The sequence below is a fragment of the Lichenostomus cassidix genome, chromosome Z (assembly GCF_008360975.1).
Source record: "Lichenostomus cassidix isolate B80296 chromosome Z, HeHo_3.0, whole genome shotgun sequence".
Lineage (NCBI taxonomy): Eukaryota > Metazoa > Chordata > Aves > Passeriformes > Meliphagidae > Lichenostomus > Lichenostomus cassidix.
This window is the reverse complement of record NC_139511.1, coordinates 47,661,310-47,681,371: the sequence shown is the minus strand read 5'-3', so window position 1 is coordinate 47,681,371 and position 20,062 is coordinate 47,661,310. Positions and strand designations below refer to the sequence as shown.

The following is a 20,062-nucleotide window of genomic DNA, read 5'->3' as shown; positions in this document are numbered from 1 at the left end:
GGGACAGGGAGGTGCTGATCTCTTCATCCTGGGATCCAGTGAGAGGATGTGTGGGAATGGTTCAAAGCTGTGCCAGGGGAGCTTCACACTCTCCACTAGGAAGCATTTCTTTACAGAGAGGTGGTCAAGCTGGATGATGCCCTGAGCCTGCCAGTGTGTAAGGGGCATTTGGACAGTGCCCCCAACAACCTGCTTTGTATTTTGGTCAGCCCCGAAGTGCTCAGGCAGTTGGGCTAAACGATTCTTGTACATCCCTTCCAACTGGACTATTCCATTCCAAGAAACTACCTGTGCACGTAAATGTAGCCTAACAATTGACGTTGTCACACCTCCACTGTAATCCACATTTCTCTTAAAATATAGACTGAAAGCTTTTAGCAGGTGTCCTCCTGAAGGACAGCAGGACTGTGACTATCATTAAGCAAGCAGGCTGTCCCAAGGACCGCGAGCCGGACTCATTCATCCGCGCGGTTTCCTTAGGGCAGCCAGGGATAAAAAAATTACCGAAAAGTACTGCCAGAGGAACGTGTTTCTAGAAACTTGCTCATTTCAATATGGGGACAGCACGCTGGTGCCAGCACCACGCTGCGCTCCGGGCAGTGCTTACCCGCCCGCGGAGGGAGAGCCAGCGCGGCCCGGGGGAGCAGCGCGCCGAGCGGGGCTTCGCGCAGGCACTTCTCCCGACACTCCTACACTCCTTAAGTTTCAAGTGAAAACACGCAGGTCGGGAGGGCACAGCAAAAGGCAGAGGCTGCCACCCCTGCCGCGGCAAACTCGGCCAGGCCCTTCCCACCACGGCCGCGCCGCGATCCCGGCGGATGCAGAGCACGGGGCGGTGCGACCCTCCGAGCGCCCGCCCGCCCCGTGCCCTTTGCCCCGCCGCTGTCCCAGCGCTTCCTGTTCCCAACCACGTGGGCAGCGGGATGGCGGGCGAAGCGCACTGCCTCAGCTACACGGGCTGCAACTTCCTGCGGCAGCGCCTGGTGCTGGCCACGCTCAGCGGGCGCCCGCTGAAGATCCGCAAGATCCGCGCCAAGGAGGAGGACCCCGGCCTCCGCGGTGAGCGGCGGCACCGGCGGCCGCGGGGCGGGAGGACGGGGGGCGACGGAGCTGTGCTGCCCCGGGGAGGGGCAGCCCCGCTGCGGGAGCTGGGAGAGCCCGGGCTCCATCTCGGGCACCCAGCTGCGTGCCGGTGTGTCCCCGTGAAGGGGCTCTTCCCTGGGCGCTGCACACACCCGTCTCGGGTGGAGCTGTCACACGTGGGGCGCGGGGCTTTGGGAGGAGGAGGAGGAGGTATGGGAGCGGCGCGGGGCGGTGAAGGAGGCCGGAGCATGGGCGCTGTCACACACCGGCCGGTCTGTACCGTCAGCCTCTCTCGCTGCCCGGCGGGGCGGGGGAGACGGGCAGTGCCATCCCCGTCCCGCTGGTTCGGCTCGGCTCGGCAGCCCTGCCTTACGCGGGGTCACGGCTTTTCTCCGCACTGACCGTCCAGGGCCGGTGCGGGCGGCCGGGGCTGGTGCTGCCCTGCCGAGCTGCCCCGCTGGACCGGGCTGGCGCTGCCCGTGTGCCTTTCCGCCCCGGGACAGCGCCGTTCGCTCGGCGCCCGGCGGGAGGCGGTGCGGGCGCGGCCAGGCGGGGCTCCGAGCGGCGCTGGGTGTGCGTGAGCCGCGCTGACAGCCCGCCGCTGGCTCTCGTCCCGAGACGGCGGCTTCCAGTCGGGATGGCAGAATTAATGCCCTGCCTCTCGGGCCCTCGTCTCTGCCTCGTGCCCCAGCATCGCTGCTCCGTGTGTTAGTGGGAGCTCGTATTTATGCAGTTTTCACGAGTCACACACTGTGCTTTGATTTTTTTTATCAGGGTTTGCCAAAACAGTAAAGATGAAAGAGGTGAAATCCATTCTCATTTCTGCGGACTTGTTTCAGGGAAACCTTTCTTAGGGAGCACCCTCTTCATTCTTGTACAAGGCCTTTGGCATCCTGGGGTGAATTCCATCATAAACTGAAGTAAGAAAACAGTAGGATAGAGTTTGAGGAAGAAACATTATTGTGGTGTTCAGTTATTTTTTGGACAAGGACCCCTGTTCTGAAGTAGATACTACTTCAGGGGTAGATGGTACTTTGCTACTTTGCTTCCTGAGAAGACTTCAGTTTGTAGCTAAAAATTCTACTTAGAAACTGCCAAAGCATTCTTGTGTACTTGACTTAACATTTACTATGACCCAACATATTTATTGTGGAGCGTTTGGTGGTGGTGAAGTTTGTAGATATTGCTGTGTTTTTTTAAAAAGTGTTTTAATTGCATTTTTAAAGCTTGGGTTAGAGTGTAAACTATGACTGTAACAGAGAAACAATAACAAATCCTGATTTGTGTTTGTAATTCAACATGCAATTCTTTTTGCTTTTCATGACTGGAATATTTGCGAACTCTTCTACAGGTGTTCTCCAAGAGTGAAATGTGTACTCACAAAAATGCAGTCTTGCACTGGAACATGCCCCAGTGCTGTCATACAAACTTCATAAACACATAAGCTGTCACAAAGTTTAGATATTGTCGTAACAGAGCAAAAACAGTATTATGTGACTGAGGCATCAATCATGTTATGCAAATACTGACAAACTAAATTCTGCAGGTAGCTTTGTAGTTTAAATATCTGGTACATCCTAGAGTCACATATAGAAAGAAAAATCTGGTTACTGTGTAAGAAGTAACACAGGGTTATTGCTAAGGGAGTTCTGCAACGTACAAACAGTTATGCAGATGCTGTTGGCTCTTAAAACTACCTGGGTTTTGAATTCTGTATATGTTCACCTATCTTCCTTGATGTGGAGTCTACCATGTTGGGATACCTAAGTACTAGAATACTAGCATATTCCTCCTGGGATGGCTTTTATTAGCTTTTTTTTTGTTGTTTCCTTTTTGATTTTGGTTGGTTGGGATTTTTTTGTTGTGTTTTGGGTTAAATTTGCTTGTCCTTTCCGTTGTCTCTGAGTGAGAATCTGCACAATTGAGAGAAACTGAGGAATTAGTTCCACATGAACTGTTACAGTAGAGTGAACACAGTAAGCGAGAAAAGAAGCAGTGCGAAGACTTGTGTTTCTTTAGCCCTGAGAATGGCCGTGACTGTTTTGGAAATGGAATATCTGAGAGTCTGCAATAACTAGTTATGTTTCTGGAACAGCTGTGCAGCAATGGCTCTTCACATCTAAACATCCCCTTCTTTTAAGCTAACACTTATACAGAGAATAATGTGAAGCTGCTATTAGCTTGTCATGCTTCAATATATGGCATCCTGTTTGCTATCATTTGTATCTTTTGCTTTGCACTGAGCAAAATGTAAATTGTCAAAGGTTTTATCCTGGGCAAAAGTGATCCCAAGCCACTGTGATCAGAAATGTCCATGTGTATCATGTGCTGTGTACCAGGAAGAGGAGTGTGATTAATCCAGCTGCCACATCTGAGGGCACCTGGATTGATTTGAGATGCCTGTAAGCATGGAGGCTCACATTAATGTCTCTGTCTTTACAGTGAATTGCCTTTTCTCTGTGGTAGCATTATACCCCAACTTGAAGTGTGAGGAGCCTTACTGTCATGGAAGGCAGGAAAGGGTAAAAGTACAAGTAAGATGTTGAACTTTTAAGAAACTTCATAATTCTGTCTGTGCTCTACTCCTTAGATTTTGAAGCAAGTTTTATTCGCCTCATTGACAAAGTGACCAATGGCTCAAGGATTGAAATAAACCAAACAGGTGAGATCTGGTTTTTTCTGCTTTGTCCGTTTTGATCTCCAGGATTTATCGGTTTCTGGAGTGGAATCAAAGTTTTGTCTTAGTGATAGGTGTTTGTTAGAGGCAGATATTCAGATGTGATTGACTGAGAAGATCAGAAATAACCAAGTTGACAAGTTTTGTAATAATCAATCACAAGCAAGAAGATCAGTGCTCTGCCATAATGCAGAGAGCTAAGGAAACTATTGCCCTAGAATTAAAATTAGTATTTTGTTAGCTATGCAGGATTTCATAGTGGGGAAAGGTTCCTCTGAACCGGAATTAATTTTTGTAGAAGAAAAAGAAGGTTTACCTCTACAGAGGCAGACTTCTGAGCCAGACTGCTTACTTATTCATGCTTAGAAAATGGCTTGATTAGAGCAAAAAGCATCCCACATGAAAACCTCACTGGTCTGAGTTATTTTCTTCTTTTTTTTTAAAGAATTTTAATGATTTTCAGTTGGTCAGTAAAGCAAATGAGTTAACATCAGATATGCCAAGACGCCAATAACATGATGAACTCATGAAGGTTCTGTGGAGGATAATAATTGTTGATATCAGCATTTTGGAGATTGCTAAGAGATCCTTGGTTTTGATGGGAAGAGAAAGGAGGAAAATTATGTGCAGGACAGACAGACACTCATGAGCGTTGGCACATTTATTAGCTGCAGACATGTAAATAGTATGCTAGAAGTGCTACCATCTTCCATGTAGTCTTCTGCCTCAGATTTGCCCACATACAATGTTGCTATTTATTTTATGCTGTAGTAATGGCCAGTGTTGTTACAGTGCTCTCATTTGGTTTGCTCCCCTGGCCTCTTCCCCAGGTACTAGCTTGTATTATCAGCCTGGTCTTCTCTACGGAGGCTCGCTGGAGCATGACTGCAGCCCCAGTCGTGGTATTGGCTACTATTTGGAAAGTCTGCTCTGCTTGGCACCTTTCATGAAGCATCCACTGAAGATCGTCTTGAGGGGAGTAACAAATGACCAAGTAGATCCTTCGGTAAGTAATGAAGTTTAAGTATCAGAGGAGGATATTTTTTCCTCTTAAAATTAAAAAGATTAGGAAAAAGTGTCTAAAACATGTTGCATTTTTATTATCTCTCACATCCTACATCATACAGAAGTATCCATTGTTGCTGCATTAGCAAACTCTTTGAATCAAAGAAACACCTGCTAAACTGTACCGTGCTCTAAACTTCAGTTTGTAATCCCCATGTTGACTTTCAGTTCTGTACTGCTTCTGTCATCTCCCCTGAAAACTCATTTTAAAATGCAGTGTGAGGCCCTGCCACAGGTTTGGTTCTCCTCTTCTCTTAGAATTTCAACAGATTATTTCTCTTACCCCAAATATGTATTTACTATATAAAGAGGAAACTGTTTGAAATTGAGTGCGAAAGGGAAGGAATCTCTCTCTTCTGTTGGATTCTACATAGTCATACCACAGCTGCTTTCAAGCCTTCTTTCTATTAGAAGCAAAAGTCACATGGCAATTAAGAAAATACAGTAGCAGAAGTATGTAGTAACTCTGTGCTTCTTCAGAAACACGCCAGAAGGTGTGGTAGGTCAAATGGCTGTGAAATGCTTGCCTTGATTTCTGTTACTGCTGATCTGCAGTCCTTTGTTTCATACCAGTGCTGTTACAAAAGTGAATTGTAGGAGACATGGGATGAGCATGCTGAAGTAATGATTTTAGTGGTTATGCTCTTTATTATTTTTCTCAAAAGAATCCATACATAAAGCTTTGCTTTTAGAGAGCAGCATTATTGTTTACTTTTTAAATGCTGATTGGACACTGCCTGTTTTCCTCTGAGAAGATTAAGGGATACATTGTCACTTGAAAACTTGGCCAGTTCAAATAAATACAAATGTGTGTGAAGTAGAACTGCAAATACTACTTGAGCCTCCGAGTCCTGCTAGTGACTTTTTATGACTTTTGAGCTGTGCTTCTCTTGTCATTTAAAAAACTCACTCTCTCACTTGTGTCTCTGTGAGACATCCACATGAATCAAAGTGGGTTGTACACAGCACTATAACAAAAAAAGAGGAAGCATTTTTTTCTACCCTTTTAGTAATTGTGATTAAAAGTACTTAATGTAACTAGTATGTAGTAAGAATCAGAGGAGGTTGGGGGTTTTTTGTTTGTTTTTGTTGACTGTTTAATCACAATGGAGAAATTCTTGTATAATCTGGAGATGAAGACTATTCCAGTGTTCACGTTGCTTTCAAGTAAGTTTGGACTCTCATCTAAACAAGTGAGTCTTGATTCTGGAAATTATCCCCTTTTTGGCATCAGTCACATCAGGCTGAGATTAAACTACCTTAGTTCGAATGGGTGCAAGAATGAAGGCCGGTTTGTGCTTAAAGGGTGCTTGCACTTGCCAAAGCTCAGACAAGTGCCTTAGTAATCATCAGGTGTCTTCAGGCTCCTGACACTAAATGTAAATAAAAGGCATGTGAAGAGTTACATCGTAAGTTCATATAGTAGCAACTACCCAGTAGTTGCTAGTGACAACAGTAACAACTTCAGTTACTGTGACCCAGCTCATACTTGTTAATTTTTAAGTGGTTATAAATGAATACCATCTCCTAAAATTGGTTTAAACCTGGTTTATGTCTGTTTAACTTGCCTGAATAAACAATCCTGTTGCACAACAATAAGGTACTTTAAGGACTTTTACAAGTTGTTTTGTATGGCATATGGCTCTGCTGGTTGCTGGGACTAAAAACACAAATTTAAGTGCTACTCTAATTGCTTTGTATGCTTAAGTAGATGGAAACTTGGTTTTAAATTGATTTGGACTTTTATTTTTCAGTAGACAGAGGGTGTTTATAAACTGGCTGAACAATTGTTACCTGTGCTTGCCCAAAAAGGGGCGTTTAAATTTGTTCATCCATATGTGCTTGCTGGCTTTCCAAAGAGAAGATGGAAAAGCAAACCAATGTGAATATAATGTGGGAGTTTAAAATGAGTGTGAGTTTAGGTGTTTACCCTGCTGCTCTTCGTGTAAGAACCTCTCTATTCAACTTAGTGGGTTGACTTGCATGGCCAGGTTTTGTGGCCAGCGGTGGCTTCTGCAGGAAGTTGACAGAAGCTTCCCCCTGATCCAAAAAAAGCCATGTCCACTGGCTCCAAGACAGACCCACTGCTGGTCAAGGCTGAGCCCTTCAGTGACTGTGGTAGTACTGCTGGGGTAGATTAAAGGAGGAAGCACGAGGGAATGGAACTGTGGAATAACCTGCAGCTGGAGAGAAGAGTGAGAATATGTGAGAGAAACAGCGCTGCAGACACCAGGGTCAGTGAAAAAGGGGAGATGTTCCATGTGCTGGAGCAGAGATTCCCCTGCAGCCCATGGTGTGAGGCAGCTGTCCTGCAGTCCTTGAAGAGCATATATCCACCTGCAGCCTGTGCAGGACCCCACGCTGGAGCAGGTGGATGCCTGAATGGCTGTGAACCCAGGGGAAGCCTGCACTAGAGCAGGGTCCTGGCGGGACCTGCAGCCCTGTGGAGAGAAGAGCCCATGCTGGAGGAGCTTTGCTGGCAGGACTTGTGAGCCCATGGGAGACCCACACTGGAGCAGTTTATGAAGAACTGTAGCCAGTGGGAAGCATCCATGAGGCAAGTAGCAGGAATGTGTGTGCCAGAGGAGTGTGACCTTTCTCTCAGGGTAGCAGTGAACAGGTTGGCTGACTGTCCTAGGTTGCAATATAGATGTAATTAAGTATTCTATTACCACCAGCTGTGGGCCGTTAGCTGCTATCACCTGCTAATGACCCACTCTGGATGACAGGCAATGGGCCATCAGGGACCCACCGTGTGACTCATGGACTTATCCCATCCCATTGTGGGATGCTCTGCCCAGGAGGGAGGAACCAGGTGTTCCCACCTGGATATAACCTGGCCTTGGAACTGCCTGAGCTAGCCCTGTCTACTGGGTTCCCAGAGGACGAGAGCTACCACTGGATCTTCAGCTGGAGACTAAACCTTCACAGGATCACCGCTTGAACTGAACTACTTCAGTTGGACTGCTACCACCACCCTAACAGGGTGTTAGGTTGTATCTGACTTTGTCAGTGCTTTTCCTTGTATTATTTCACTTATTTTTAATTTCAATCTGGACTTATGATCTCCCACTGGTTTGTTTTCAAACCAACACACTGACTCACTGGGCTTTGTGAAATCCACTCTCAACACTGAGATCCTGGTTTTTGCACAGCCTCATAAGTATTTGTGGGATGTGATTGCTGTGTGGTTTGAGGTTGCTTTTTACCAGAGACCCCCTTGTCAGGAGGACATAAGGGAATATTGTGGATCTCCTGCTGTGGGGAAAGTAGAAGAGGTCCAGGTGAAAGGAATGGTGTTTCTAAAGGACATCTTGTGGAATAAAAGACTTCAGCTGCATTCAGTAAGGCTGCATTCCTGGAGTATAAGAGTGTGTGTGTTTACTTCTGTGTTTGTTTACATATGTTAATAGTCCTCCAGTGGGGAGCAGTGGAAGGCTCTTTGATAACTGACTTCAGTCCTAAAGAGTACTGTGGCCACTGAATAACACACACTTTTTCCAGCGGGGACTGTGGTGCTGTTATTACTGATAATATGATACATATTATTTGGTATATTATTAGACACAGGAACAGATTGCCCAGAGATGTCATGGATGCCGCAACCCTGGAGTGTTCAAAGCCAGGTTGGATGGCGCCCTGGTCTAGTGGGAGGTGTCCCTGCCAATGGCAGGGGCAGGTGGGCTAGATGATCTTTAAGGTCCCTTCCAACCCTATAACATTCTATGATTCTGTGATAATATTGCACAGTATTATTACTGTGTGAGTGATACATGCTAAATGGGTGAGAGGAATGCTACTTTGCTCGCACTGTCAGGAAGAGATAAGCCTTTGGAATACAGCCTGAGCTATGCATTGGCAGCTGACACTTGCATTATGTTTTCCTGTGTGGTCATTGGTGAGATCTGACCCTGGTAGCTTGTGGGACCAACCATGTGGGACTGGGTTGAGGCAGTTTTAAAATTTTCTGTATGATTACCTATGCAGGGGGTGTTTTTGTAAAGTGCCATTTTGATGGGAATTGAGGTGACACACAAATGATAGCTCCTATTTTCCTTCTCTACCTATTGTTATTCTGACGTTTAGATACAGCTGCAGTAACGTGTCATAGAATAACCATTCTTAATGTTTGTGTTTCCAAATGTTGAATTTTTTTACAGCTATGCCATGGGGCTGTAAGTTCAAATGATTGCCATGCTGACGTGAGACTAACTTAGGAAATTTTAGCTTAGGAGCAGTTATCTTCAATATTAATCAAAATTCAGCAGTTGTCTGTAGAAAACAAGGAAGTTTTACCTACTGAGCTTTCTCTCCCGCACACACTTTCCTTTTTTCCATGTTAAACTCAGTTTTTTCTCTTCCCCCGTCTCCCATTTAGGCCCTTTTCCACAAAATACAGCACTATATGTGGCGGGGCTAAATGATCTGTGCAATGCTAATGGATATGCAGGCCAACTGATGCTTTTCCCTTCCTTAGGTAGCCATATGCTGTAGAGTATGTTTGGGTTTTCTGTTGTTTTTTATTTTTATATCTTTGCACTGGATAAGGGATTCTAAAAGTTGTTTTTCTCCTTTTTCTTAGCTAGTGTATTTCTTTAAAGGGAAGTGATTTGCATTTACATGACTTTGTGAAAAAGCAATTATCTATGGGACTTAACACGTCATTTGTGGTGATGTATACCCTCAGTTTTATAATGCCTTTGCTTTAGTGTAACTTGGTGTTATGTTGTCTGTTCAGAAAATGGAATAACTGGCCTCCAAGGGGAGCTCAAGGCTAGGCAAAAGGCTAGAAAAATGTGTTTACATCTCAGTTCAGCTGCTGTTTTGTGATTTTCAGTGAAATACTTCTCATCCCGCCCAACCTCCCACTTTGTCTGCAAGGCAGAACAGTCTTTTCCCGTTCTGCAAATATTGCTGATTGCCTTCTCTGTTTAGGCTACAAAATTGGAGCAGTCAGTCTTTCATTGTTTGTCTGGTACCTGTAAGTATTATGCCTGGAATTTATCTGAGGACTGAAAACTATGACAAGTCTTTAAGCTTTTGGAATTCTTAGCCTACACTGTAAAGCTTTCCTTTTTAACTGGTATATTTTGTTTCATAAGAAGGAGGGAGAAATGTTGTGTAATTTTAATGTGAACCAGATCAGCCTGTTGAAAGTTCTGCCAGTGGTATTCGCATATTTGTGCACATGCATGTTAGTAAAGGCTTTGCTCCAAAAGTCAAATTTATATAGTTAAGGAATACTAGTGAAGGGCCAAATCGAGGTAGCCTTGCTGTAAACATAAACTTCATAGGTATGAAAAGTTAAGCATTGGCTTACAGGTTTGGTTTTTTTAATGAAGACATTCAAATATTGATACTAGTGTTACAAACGACACCAAATGCCTCTCTGTAAGAAAGGAAGTATGTTGTCCAGGAGGATTTGAAGAATGAGAACTGCAAGATACACTCATAGCTCCTCAGATACCTGTAACAGAATGTTCACAGATTTGTGGGTGAGGTAATGTGCTACTACTTTGTCAGTGGCTGGCACTCTCTGCAAAGCAGAGAATAGGAAGCTCAAGAATTGTGGATTCTGGCTGAAGGCATGAGAGAGAGGGTGCTTTTTGTCTGCCTCTGCAAATGCTGCCTGCCTCATGCCTGTTTCCTTCATCTGCATTTAGTTTTTCTTTGGTCATGCTGTCCTGATCCTGTACCTCCGCAGCGGGTTGTTTTGGGTGACTTCCTGTGCTGTTGCACTGCTAAATAATTATCACTTTTGGCAATGCTACTGAAGTTCCAGAACAGGGAAGAAGAGGGCAGTCACTGTAGTCTTAGGTCAGCAATCAGGAAGAGCAATGGCAAGGATAATTCTGTTCAGGCCTGGACCTGGTGAGCACCTGGCTTAAAAGGGAGTACACTGATGATGTGTTGCCCACTTCAGATTCTTTTAAGTGCTTCAATAGAAACTACCTATGGGCTTCTGTCTCTTAGAAACAGGTGAAAAGAAGTTGTTGGTAGGAGAATGATCTTCCTGCCAAATCCAGGGTCTGGTCTTGCAGTGGTGATGGAAAAAATGCAGAAGTTCTTGGAGTCATTTATTAAGCTGTAGGAATTTTTTAGTAATGACAGAAGAATATTATTTTCTCAATAAGAGAGAAATGTTCAGAGAAATGTTTCAATGTTCAGAGAAACAAGTAAGTTGTTTAGCCGAACCGTAATGGAATTCAAAATCAAGCTGAAGAAGAAAGCCAGAATAGGAAATTCCATCTACCAGTAATTGGTTCTAGGAATTGGTTTTTAGTAGTGATGTGCTGTGGTAGTCTAAGTAGTTGAAGCTCTCTGTGCTACATTCCCGTATCTTCCCATAAAATACCTCCTATGAAGAAGACTTGTCTTTATTAGTCACTTCATAATGGAGTGGTTTTTAAATTACTGACTAACATAACTTCCAATAAAGAGTCTGCTTCTTGAATTCTGTGTTCCATAGGTTGACGTCCTTAAAGCAACAGCTCTACCCCTTCTGAAGAAGTTTGGAATTGATGGTGAAAGTCTGGAAATCAAGGTAAGACAGTTTTTTCCTTTCTTTTCTAGCATGTGTTGAAATGATACTTCTGCAGTACTTCACAGGCCCGTGTGCTTGCTGTGGGTTTTTGTCTCTAACAGATAATTAGTTGTGGCTACACGTTTCTAAAATATTACCTTTTTCTTGACATGTTTTAAATGGCATACGAGCCACACAGTGATAGAGAGGGTTAAGAGAAAGTAGTGACTTTTCTTAGTCTGCAAAGAAGACTGAGAAACCTTTTTTCTTTTTGTTGCTTTTCAGTTCATTTATTATCTTTTTATTTCTACTTGTTCATTCTGTGCCATACTTGGGGCTAGGGAGTAAAAATAGAATCTTTAATCTTCTTCACCTGTAGGAGAGTTGGATCTGTGTTTAGGTAATTGAGGTTTGCTTTCAGTTTGGAAAATACAGGAAAGAAGCTTTTCTTAAAGACTACAGTCTTCCAAGGCCCAGTAAATCTGGATACAAAACAGCGTTGGGGTTTTTTTAGGTTAGAGAAATGTGTGAAGGCCTGGCTGCACTTCTGGTGCCTGCTGGTGCCTTGATCTGCAAAGCCTCACCCCCTGGGTGGTTCAGCTCACCCTGCCCACAGCCCCAGTGCCCTCATCATTGTCCTGGCACTGTCAGCCTCTGCTCCTGTGACCCTGCAGCAGGACTGGCCTCCAGCTGCCCACTGCCCTCCCCATATGGCTGTGGGCTCCCTTACCTAGACACACTCACTGGCCCATGTCCCACCTCCATCCTTGTGGATGTTAGCATGGCGTGGTGGGACTGGGTCAGGATAGACAGACCTGCGAGTGGGAATGGGTTCATTCTAGTCCCTCACACACGGATTCACAGAATATTCTGAGTTGGAAGGGACGCATATGGATCATCAAGTCCACCTCTTAAGTGAATGGCCTGGATGGGATCAAAGCCACGATGCTGACATTGTAAGCACCATGCTCTGACCAACTGAGCTCCAGTCAAATACTTCTAGTCTCTTTAGCAGCAAGGTGCAAATTTGCGGCTAGAGACTGGTATTAAGCCAAAGCTGTTTTGGAAAAGATGGCTTTTTTTTGGTTATTTACTATTTCTTATTGAGAAATCACACCTTGTTATACTTGAGAGTAGTGGAAAAAAAGAAATCAATGTCTGCTTTTAGTTCTGGTGTGAAATACATTTCTGCCTTTAGGATGTCTTTTTCTTGCCTGTGTTCACAAAATGCCCCTACTTAAAACATTTTATTCTGTGTGAAATAAAAATGTTATTTTGGGGTGTGTACATACATTCTTTGTACTATTCACTAACCTGCTTTTTTTCCTCCGTTATGCTTTCTAGATCAACCGAAGAGGAATGCCTCCCAAAGGGGGTGGAGAGATACTGTTTTCTTGCCCAGTGAGAAAGGTTTTGCAGCCAGTTCAGTTCACAGACCCTGGAAAAATCAAGCGCATCAGAGGAACTGCGTATCCTTTTTGTTTATCTGTTTTTCTGCTTTTAAACGAGTTAGCTTTACAAAGAAGTCCCCTAACTTGGAAGTCACAGAAGTGCACCCATCTTGCTGAGCATGTATCTAGGTAACACAGGGTAACATTGCACTGAGGGGTCGTACAACTAGATTTCAGGACCATGTCTCAAAACTGCTGTGTTCAAAATGTTGCTGTTTAGAAAGCATCTGTAGGCAAGTTAATAAATTTAAAACTGAACAGCACCATTTAAAATCTTTTCAGTAGCAAGAAAAAATTAAAATACCTTCCATCACATAATGTAGCAGCACTATGATAAATCTTACCTTGTGTGTAAATCCAGTAGTGAAAAATGTAATTTAGTTATGCATTGAATAGGTGACATCTTGGCAGTTAAGCAGTCTAGCAAAAGTTAAATGGGAGCTTAAATCTCAGTTCAGTTTACACCTTGTTGCACGCACTAAGCTTTTTGGTGTGTTTTGAAAGAAAGTTCTTTGGCTCTTCATATTTGGTGGTAGCGTTGCAGATGGAAGTGGAGAAGATTTTACTTTCACACAGAGATAAGGGCACCAAATAGTATTGTGAACTCCTCACTTTTTCAAACAACTGCACATCTATTTAGGGTTTTGGATTATTTGTTTATTTTTTGTTTTATTTTTCTCTTGTGGCTTTTGTATGGTATCTGTCATGAATCTGCTGTCATTGTAGGAAGAAGGCTGCCTTGTAGGTAGAAAGAAATCCTTTACAGGAAACTGTCTTAAGCAGTGGCCAACATGCAGTTTAATTTGTGATTGAGAGTCCCAAACATGATCTGACATTGATTACTCAAAAGGAAGGCAGGAATGAGGTCAAGTTTTCTGCCAGAGGTGTAGATTTGCGGCCTGTTTATTTTTTTTACTTTGTGGCATACCATCTCAACTGTGTGTGAGAGCTGGATGTTTTGACTACCTTGTCCAATTGCAGCATTTGGATAAGTGCAGTATTGCCAAGCAAGAGCAGTTTTACTGGATGCATAAGCTGTAAAACAAAAACAAGGCAGCTCATTGTGCTTTTGCTGGTGGGTGCCATGGTCTATTGATGAAGAAAGTAATTTTCTTATGCCTCCATTCCCCTCTGGAGTAAATAGTTCTGTATGTTTCTGTGTGGAGGAGGAAATGCTCATGACTTCACTGCCATTGTTCTAAATTGATGTTAATGGGCAGCACCATTGTGGGCCACTTTGACTGGTTTTGATTGATGTATCTGATTGAATTCTTAGCTGTTGGCTTTCCTGGGCCTTTTGTCAGGGATACAGGTTTGCCTTTTAGCCTGATGAAGGTCAGTGTCATTTTAGTTTAGCTATTAACTGGTCCTTCAAGACAATAGAAAACAAAACTTTTGGAAGGGTAAGTCCTTAGGTCTGTTCTAGGTATGCTTTTGACTCTTCAAGATTCATCTGAGCAAATCTTCCTCGCAGCTGGGGAGATTCTATTTCAACAACCTTTTACAGTAATCTGAAATACCAAGTGCATCAACTGTGCAGAACAATCAGTTTTCTGATTATGTTTTAATGGTTTTGTCCCTAAGGTGTTAAAGCTTTTGGTTTGCCTAGACCACAAGAGATGCTGTAGAAATTTGTATGTGGCTAGCACAGGTCTTTCCCATGAGAATTTTTCCTGTGTTGTATAAACAAAGATAAAGTTTGGATGTTATTAAAAACAGTTTCTCAGATGTGGACAGTTCAGGCCTGGCCAGTCAGGTCTAGGGGGAGGCTTCGAACTGACCAATCCGGGTGACCTTTGAAAAGTCTATATAAGATGGAATTAAATAATAGAAGTTTCTTCTTCTGGATGCCATTTTTGAACCTGGGTTTTTTTTACTCTGCTAGTGGCTCAATGGTGACATTTGTAGAAAAGGAAACTCCTTTCTGCCAACTGGGATTTTTGAGAGTGTATTTCTCTGCATTGCTGAGAATGTGTGTGCAGATGAGTGGTTAAATGTGCAGAGCATGAGTCTGCAATATAGTTGGGATGGAATTTAAAACATAATGTGCTTTGCACGTGTGAAGGTCTGTTGGGAGTTTCTCTGAAGCAGCACCCGAGTACAAGGGCAGAAAGGCAGTTCATCTCTTGTGAACTGTGAGGAGGTGGGTTGGGGTGAGCAGGAAGGTAGTAATTTCTTCTTTCCTGGAGCCTTCAGATGCTGAGTGACTAGAGAATGACTGAACTTGATAGCCTCAGAGCACTGCAAAATAGTTGGAGATGGCAAAGATATTTTTCTTAGAATCTTTAAAACTTTTTTTTCTTGAAACATTTGTCTTTAATTTCTTATTAATCTTCCCAGTTTCTCCCTGACAGAAACAGAAAGGCAGGATTTTTTGCTGCTAATTCACAGAAACTTCACTTAGGATCACATTTTAGCAACACGTGAAGAACGGAGCACATGGGACTTCCTCCATTATAAGAAAGTATATGATGACAGAGCAGCACTTTAAATTTGATGAAGGGCATTTTCAAGGTAGATGTTTACCTAGCCATAATCTGTTCTTCAGAACATGTTCTGTGTACTTCGCTTCAAGGGATATCAATGAAAAGACTGTAGAAAGCACTTATGCATATGCATGTGCATAAGGAACATGGACAAGTGCCCATGAATAGATGTATAAAACCTGTGTTTCCTGAAATAATGCAATGGGGCCTCTTCACTTTTGTCAGTCTGTTTTCAATTTCTCTTGTGACCACAATGGATTTCTTAGCTCAGAAATGTAGATACTCTGTCCGGGTGTCACCACAGATGGCAAACAGAATGGTAGAATCTGCAAGGGGCATCCTGAATAAATTCCTCCCAGACATCTATATCTACACAGATCATATGAAGGGGGCCAGCTCTGGAAAGTGAGTATCCAGAATGTACTGGGAACAAATGTGTAATTCTGCATTTGTTCATCTGCTAGGGTGTTCTGATCTATAGTTTTACTGAGTTTTAGATAAAAACCTTTATTTTGTTAATTTGAAATAAATATTTCTCAGAAGGAAAAAATGGATGATTCACTAGGCACATTTGTTTTACTTATGTAACAGGGATAGAAGTGTCTTTTCTTTAATAAGGAATGCAATACATTATTACTGCCACTAAAGGTAATTTGACCTCCCTTCATTTTTAAGTCTGTTTCTTTGAAGTGAGGTTAAGATCAAAGGTGCCATGGTATGTTGAGGAAACCAACATTTAAAGTTGACTGTACACCTTCTGATGGTAATGGTATTATTAAGGATGGGACCAAAATGTTTTAAGGAACTGTTAGAGCAGTATGGTTGTCTTCTGCTGAATGGCTGAAGAAATGTCCTCTTACCAGCAAGGACTGGAAAATTAATTTACTGTACTTCCACAGATTTTGTTTACCAGCAGAACACAGAAGTGGTGGATGCAATTTAGACAATTTTGCTGGTATCTGTCATCTCTGTTTTCCTCTAGTCACTCTTACTTGAGGCTGAAAGATTCTGGATAACTCATTTGTTTGTCTTCTGTCTGTATGCTCAAATGCAGGCATGTGTGTTTTCTTTCACAGTTTCTGCTTTTTGATATATTACCTTAAAATTTGTTACATTCAAAAGTTTACAAACTAGAAGTTTGTAAACAATTTTGAAGTATTTTTTGTCTTTTCCAATCCTTCATCATATTTAATATCCCAGCTTTGTAACTTTAATGGCTCCAGGCTGTTAACAGGATCAGAATTGCAAAAATATTTCTAGGAGCTCTGTGGTTTTGGGGTCCCAATTTTTTTTAACTGTCTATAAAATTTTAAAAATCAAATTAATTCGTGCAACATTATGTTTACTACATGTAGCTCATGCAGAGGGACAAACAATACCATGGGAAGGGGAATTGAATCCCTTTTAAGCTGGCTGGCTGGATTTCTTGTGCTACTGTGTTGTGACATTCATCTTATGTATGAATCCAGTATGATAGCAGTATCCCTGATACTAACTAATTGGTCTAATCTTGCTAAATATTGAGGCTTCCAGGGCAAAGAGGTGAAGCCCCAAAGAAGGGTAGTTTTGTTTTTGAATGTTGCAGAGAAGAAACACCAGATACCTTTGAAATGTTCATTAAACACAAATAAATGTGAAAGATCTCCTTCTCTACTAGAAAAAAATAGTGTTTGTGCAGTTTGGATGGCTTTTTAGTTTCTTTTTCATTATTCCTGTTTAAAGAGTTTGGCCCAGGGAAAGCTAGCATAGAGGGTTTTGTGGCAAATGGTAGTGGATTTGACTTCTAAATACTGTTGTTAATTTTCTGTTTCCAGAGTAAATCTAATATATCAAACAGGACATTTGTCATCCTATATGAGGAGCTGTTTATGACTTTGAAGTTCTTGGCTCATTACTCCAGTTTTGTCCTTTAATCAAATGCACTTTCCCCCTTTCTTTCAGATCACCAGGTTTTGGCATGTGCCTCACTGCAGAAACCATCAATGGCACTATTCTCAGTGCTGAGCTAGCCTCAAACCCTCAGGGCCAGGGAGCAGCTGTGCTTCCTGAGGAGCTGGGCCAGAATTGTGCTAAGCTGCTGCTTGAGGAGGTCTACAGAGTAAGTGGCCAATGTGTTTTGTGTGCATAGGTGTAAGGGAAGGAGGTGATAAAATTGGTAAAGGGACAGATGGTTTGGGAGCACCCTCAGAAAGGCTCAGATCTGAAGAAAGAAATTATCTGATGCTGCCATTGTCTTTTTATTTCAGGTAAAGGGTGGTTTTGAATGATGCCTTTAACAGTGTAATGACTTACTGGGGCATGTTATTTCCAATGTGTGAGACGTGTTACTATGAATTGCAGGAGTGGCAAATAGGTTTTTTGTTGCTTTCTGTCTGCAGCAGAGTTCAGTTAGCTTCACATGGGCTGTTACTTCTTTTTTTTTAAATAAGTTGGATGGGTAATATAGTCAATGCTTCTAAACTGGTGGTTGGAATGGGACATTAGCAGTGGAAGAACATAGGAGGGAGCAGCAGGCCTCCATGTTGACCGCTTTGTGATGGTGATGACAAAGTGAAATGTGCTGAGAATTGTTGGTTGTATGAAGAATTGGCGGAATGGGTTGTTGGAGAGGACCTAGGATGTTGTTTACTTAAGAATCTTAAGAGTATCACAGTTTTCCTCAGCATGGTATTTTTTCCTTTATTAAAATGGTTTTCATTTGTGGCAAGAATTTTAGTGGATGGGCAGCTTTCAGTCTTAAAAATGATTTGGCAAATAGCTCCCTGATGAGTTTCTGATTTAATAGAGAACCTTCCAGCTGCTTTGTTTTGTATCTCCACAAACGTTAAAATTACTGGGTTTTAGTATTGATAAAACACATTTGGCCTTTAGGAGGCAGTCATGTACAAATTATGCTCATTGTTTAAAAAAACCAAGTAGTTACTCAGGTTTCTGTAGTAACCTGATATGAATTTGCAAAGTGTTAAAACTGTCATTATTGAGATTCTGTATTAGGGAATGTAGTCAGTTATAAAAATGCCCCTCAACCTCAAATCACATCCACACCTGTAGTAGATTGTTCATCTGTGCCCACAGTATTTGCTCCTTTCCCTGCTGCAAATCCTTCGTCTGTTTGAATTATCAACTTCCAATCTTCCATTAATATTTTGTCTCTGTTTATTCAGTATATGCAACATGTTGCTAAAAGACTTTTCTAGCCCAGGTTTCTTATCTCATAGATATGCCAGGAACAAAATGTTCTTCCTGGATTTTTGGGTACAATCTAGACTCCGTATATTTGGAAGTCCAGCATGTGTGGCGAATCTAATCACAGCAAGTGACTGAAACATCTGTCTGTTTCTGCAATTATGTAGTGTTATGTAGTTATTTTTATTTTAGGGGTGAATTGTAAAAACCTTTTGGTACATTTGTTGCTTTGTGTAAATGTCTTAGAAAACATCTTCAGGTAGTCAAATGTCTAGAGACATAAAAATCAAGTTTCTACATACTTTTATCAGCAGAAATAGGTTTTTTTGTCCTTTGAAAACCATTCAACGCTTGACAGATTAAAACTAGTGAGGGAATTTGTCCAGATAATATGCTTAGCGCAGAGTTAGACATCAGAGGAGTTATGAAATGGAGAGAGCTGGAAAGGCCTAAAGCAGGTAACTTTCTGCTTTAGTGTACTGCAGCCATTTGAATATGATGAGTCAAATTCTGCAAAGGACTGTGAGAATTTCAGGACAACAGGAGAAAATGTTTGAGGAGGAAGCAGGGTCAGGCAAGTCCGTGAATGATAAATTAATGTGCTGTCAGGTTTCAGTGTCTTTGAAGATCAGATTGTAAGTGAGGTTGTTAGTTGTGGCTTGCTATGGTACTGCTGTGCTCCTGGAAGACTCCTTTATGTATGGGTGACTTCTGTCCAAGAGTGACTGACAAATGCTGAGCAATGTACAGACTACTTGTCCTTCACTGCAGCAGCTCTCACTGTGGAAAAGTTGTAGTTTGCTAGCATTTTTGGCTATTGTGCTACTTTACCCACTGAAGTGCTTAGTCATGACTTAGTGAATTCCCTTCTCCCTCCATCATAGGCAATATATGATGGGTTTTGTTATGTAGTTTTCAAAAAACGCGCTTGAATTTATGTGTGACACACATGGTCATAGAGTGCTAGCCTGAATTTTGAAAGATAAGCTTTTTTTCTCTTTTTTTTTTTTTGGGGGGGGGTGGGTTAGTTTGTTTCTTGTTTTGCAGTGGACTTTTTTGGGTGTTTGGTTTTTGGAGGTTTGTTTTTTTTGTGGGTTTTTTGTTTGTTGTTTGTTTATTTGTTTTTTGTTAGGTCAGTTTGGTTTGAACCCAGAGAGAATATAAAAACATGTTGCAAAGTGCACAGTGTTTGTTTAGTTTTAATATACTAATTTTTTAATGTTTCTTTGCCTAGTTTAGTTGTTTAGAGAAACTAAAAATTTGAGAAAGCAATAGTAGATTGCTCTGAACGGGCAGTCTTTAAGTCCCATGTCTTTTTACACCACCTATTGTTGAATACAGGACTCAAGGGAGAATTTATTTTCCCATGTTTTGATCTTCTCTTTACGAGATTGTTTCACCATCTTTGTTTTTGCATGTAGGTACTACACTGCAGGACCCAGGGCAGGTTGACCAGAAAAGGGTGCCCTGAGAGCAGCGGAGATAATTCTCTGTAAAAGGGCTTTAGATGTTGGGGTCACCCACAAATCTGCTGCAGTTCATTAATGCTGAAAGGGGCCCAGGGACATTTAGTAAAGTGCTTGCTATTATG

The 20,062-nt window shown here is 42.3% G+C and overlaps 1 protein-coding gene across 1 annotated transcript in view; it reads left to right on the top strand.

Annotated features, from left to right (window-relative positions):
• The first annotated feature begins 888 nt into the window (after positions 1 to 888).
• Positions 889 to 20,062, top strand: part of RCL1 (RNA terminal phosphate cyclase like 1) — a 34,437-nt gene continuing 15,263 nt past the window's right edge. The window contains exons 1-7 of the mRNA XM_085042160.1: positions 889 to 1,059; positions 3,674 to 3,745; positions 4,591 to 4,766; positions 11,295 to 11,369; positions 12,693 to 12,817; positions 15,565 to 15,690; positions 17,227 to 17,383. Coding sequence (XP_084898286.1) covers positions 924 to 1,059; positions 3,674 to 3,745; positions 4,591 to 4,766; positions 11,295 to 11,369; positions 12,693 to 12,817; positions 15,565 to 15,690; positions 17,227 to 17,383 — 867 coding nt within the window. The 5' untranslated portion in view covers positions 889 to 923. The remainder of the gene's footprint in view (positions 1,060 to 3,673; positions 3,746 to 4,590; positions 4,767 to 11,294; positions 11,370 to 12,692; positions 12,818 to 15,564; positions 15,691 to 17,226; positions 17,384 to 20,062) is intronic.